Source organism: Brassica oleracea, chromosome C1 (genome assembly GCF_000695525.1).
Source record: "Brassica oleracea var. oleracea cultivar TO1000 chromosome C1, BOL, whole genome shotgun sequence".
Lineage (NCBI taxonomy): Eukaryota > Viridiplantae > Streptophyta > Magnoliopsida > Brassicales > Brassicaceae > Brassica > Brassica oleracea.
In genome coordinates this window covers 32,078,009-32,080,985 of record NC_027748.1, presented here as the reverse complement: position 1 = coordinate 32,080,985, position 2,977 = coordinate 32,078,009, and the positions used below count along the sequence as shown (strand labels likewise).

The 2,977-nt window shown below is 34.1% G+C and overlaps 1 protein-coding gene across 1 annotated transcript; it reads left to right on the top strand.

Annotated features, from left to right (window-relative positions):
- Positions 1–1,531: 1,531 nt before the first annotated feature.
- Positions 1,532–2,633, top strand: LOC106324676 (ubiquitin-like protein 5). Its single transcript, XM_013762638.1, has 2 exons — positions 1,532–1,845; positions 2,439–2,633. The coding sequence occupies exon 1, from the start codon at positions 1,624–1,626 to the stop codon at positions 1,843–1,845; it is 222 nt and encodes a 73-aa protein (XP_013618092.1). The 5' UTR covers positions 1,532–1,623; the 3' UTR covers positions 2,439–2,633.
- The last annotated feature ends 344 nt before the right edge of the window (positions 2,634–2,977 follow it).

Sequence of the window (2,977 nt, the reverse complement as noted above, 5' to 3'; positions counted from 1 at the left end):
ATCTTTTTCAAAAACTGAATTATCCATAAAATTTATCCAAATTAAAAGAAATAGTCTGAAAAATCAGAACCGAATTGGACCAAAACATTTATCGGATATTAACCGGTTTTCAACTTTTATTATCTGAACTGAACTGAAATCCAAAATAACTAAAGTGAAACCAAACTTCATATATAATCAAACGGATATTATATCTATAGAACGGAAAAAAAAAACAAAATAACCAAAATGCCTAGGGCTAATAACCATAGTATGCAGCTATTTTTTACACATGAAGAGAAATATAAAAAGATAAAACTCAATGGATCTTTTATTTAGGGTGTTGGAGCAGGATTTGTCACATAAATCCAGTGTAGTAAAAGCCCAATCAAAACAGACTGCAATGGCAATGAAGACATGATCATTCAATGAAGCCCATCTATTCCAGCCTAAAGGACTACTTCGCAGCCCGAGTATCTCGCACTATAACCCTTGCTTGTTCTTTGGGTGCCTTAGGTGTCTTGTCTCTTTCATGTTAGGTTAAATTATATATATTCGGAGTGGTATGTCCGTAGCCATGGACTTTGGATTTAGCTTCCCATACCTCACTGTGTGACTCTCCTGTTACTTGTTACTGACCCTTCTTTCTTTCCAGTTTCAAGTGAGATAGACAAGTAGGTGATATTTGGATGGATTGGTGCTATTGGACACTTTTCATTTGAATTTAATGTGGGCTTACGGTGAGTGGAGATCTATTTATGAGATGATGTTATGATATATTGTTGGTGGTATGCCGTAAAGAAAGATATGGGTGTTACAAAGGAATTGCGGATTTGTGAGGTAGAGAGAAGAAATTAAAGCCAAAATCAAATATGAACTCGACGCGTTGAACGGAAGGGAAAAAGAGTGGTGGCTCGGTGAGGAGGAGAGAGGAGGTGGTGGGGTGATGCGGAGAAGAGTGGTAGCTCGGTGAAGAGGACTTACAAAATGAGAAAACTATTACGACCAAGTCGGGGCTCTCTTTTTTTTGTAATGTAGGTTATGTGTTTAAATATATATCAATATTCAAAATGTATTAATTAAGTTTTTTTTTTGACAGCGTATTAATTAATTATTTTCAAATAAAATTTATGAAAATATTTTTTACACGAACTATTTTAAACTAAAAATAATTTATCATTTTTTTTTCTAAAATATTTATCATAATTTTTTCTTACTAAATATTTTTATAGTAAAATAATAGTGTATTTGATATTGTTTTTGTACAAGTGATTTTAAATAACTTTGTACAAATAATGTATTGAATAACTTATGATTTGGAAAATAATTTAAATAATTGATTGAATAACAAATTAACACAATAAAAAAAATAACAAATTAACAAAATCTCCTAAAACTCATTCAATACACCTGCTTGTCTTTATTTGAGACTGGGCCTAGACCCATTTGTTAAAACTGAAACCTTCCCGTTTGGGCCTTTTAATATAAAGATTGACCGACTAAAACATCTACTTTTCTCTATATATATATATATATTATATTCTGGTCTGATATAGAATAAAAATAAAAGTCTGCGTTGGTAGCCCGAACAAACGAGAAATCGAGAGGCTAGGGTTTGTGATTCCAACAACAAAGGAGCAAAAGATGATCGAGGTGGTGCTCAACGATCGTCTGGGGAAGAAAGTAAGGGTTAAGTGCAACGAAGATGACACGATCGGCGATCTGAAGAAGCTCGTGGCGGCGCAGACCGGAACGCGAGCGGAGAAGATTCGAATTCAGAAGTGGTACAACATCTACAAGGATCATATCACTCTCAAGGACTACGAGATCCACGACGGCATGGGCCTCGAGCTCTACTACAATTAGGTTTTCTCCCTCTCTTTTTGATGTTGCCGATTATCAATGATTAAAGCTTTAAATTTTCTGGAAATCTTAGCGATGTTGTTAGTTAATTTTGTGTTTCGGGAATCGAGTTGAATCAATCCTCTGGAAAAATCAAAAGAGTTCAACCAGCTTTCTCGTCTCAAGTCAGTTTCATTCATATTATCGATTCTGAAGTGAATCCGAATCGAACCGAGGAAAAAAAAACTGATTCTTTTTTTTGTTTTGAAATTTTAAGCTGATATTTGAGTAAAATAGTTTTACTCTGGATTAAAATTTTGCCAACTTTTGCTTAATGTTATGTGATGGGCACATTGAGCCTCTGTTTCACATCATTCAGATTAACCCTCCTGAATATGATTGATAACTCTACGGAGTAGTTTGAGGCTTTTTTTTTCTCAGACCATTGTAGTTTGCGGAATCTCAAAATGTTCTCAGAGTTTCGATTCAGTTAGTTTTTATTACTCATGGTAACATGACGCAGACAATAGCAAGCTACAATGGTCTTCTATGACATTGTTCTAGTGTTTTTGATTCTATTGGAATTGATCATGATTTGATTGTTTCATCTGGTCCAGGCGAACCGGAGGTGCAGTGAGCTGAAGGAATGTTGTTGATTTGCACACCTCCATAAATAAAATAAAAAATAAAAACAAAAAGTACGTCTGTAAAATTGGCTAATTGGTTCCTGATTATGTATGCTTTGGTAAACTAAAATCAAATGTGTGGTAATAAGCTACTCTTTCAACTTTTGTCTTTGGTACTTTTAAGAAGTCTCTTGGTGTTGTACTCAAGTGCTTTATTTCTGAATGTTGCCCATATCTTTCTGGAAATGCGTTTCTATATTTTGTTCGTTTAGATTAATAATCATAAGGTACGTAATTTCGATATAAAAGACGATAAACTTCATGTGTAGAGGTGTTAACTGGTCTTTCTAGTTTCTATTTTTTTTGGTCTTTTTTTGTTCAAACTCTGCATTCATTAATCAGGTTAAGGTCCAGCCTCAAACATTTGAGTTAGAGCTAAAGCTGATTTTTTGCAAACGAGGAACATAAACAAAGGAACAAGATCAAACACTATTTCACTGATCTCAGTTCGTTACTTTAAACTTCAGCAA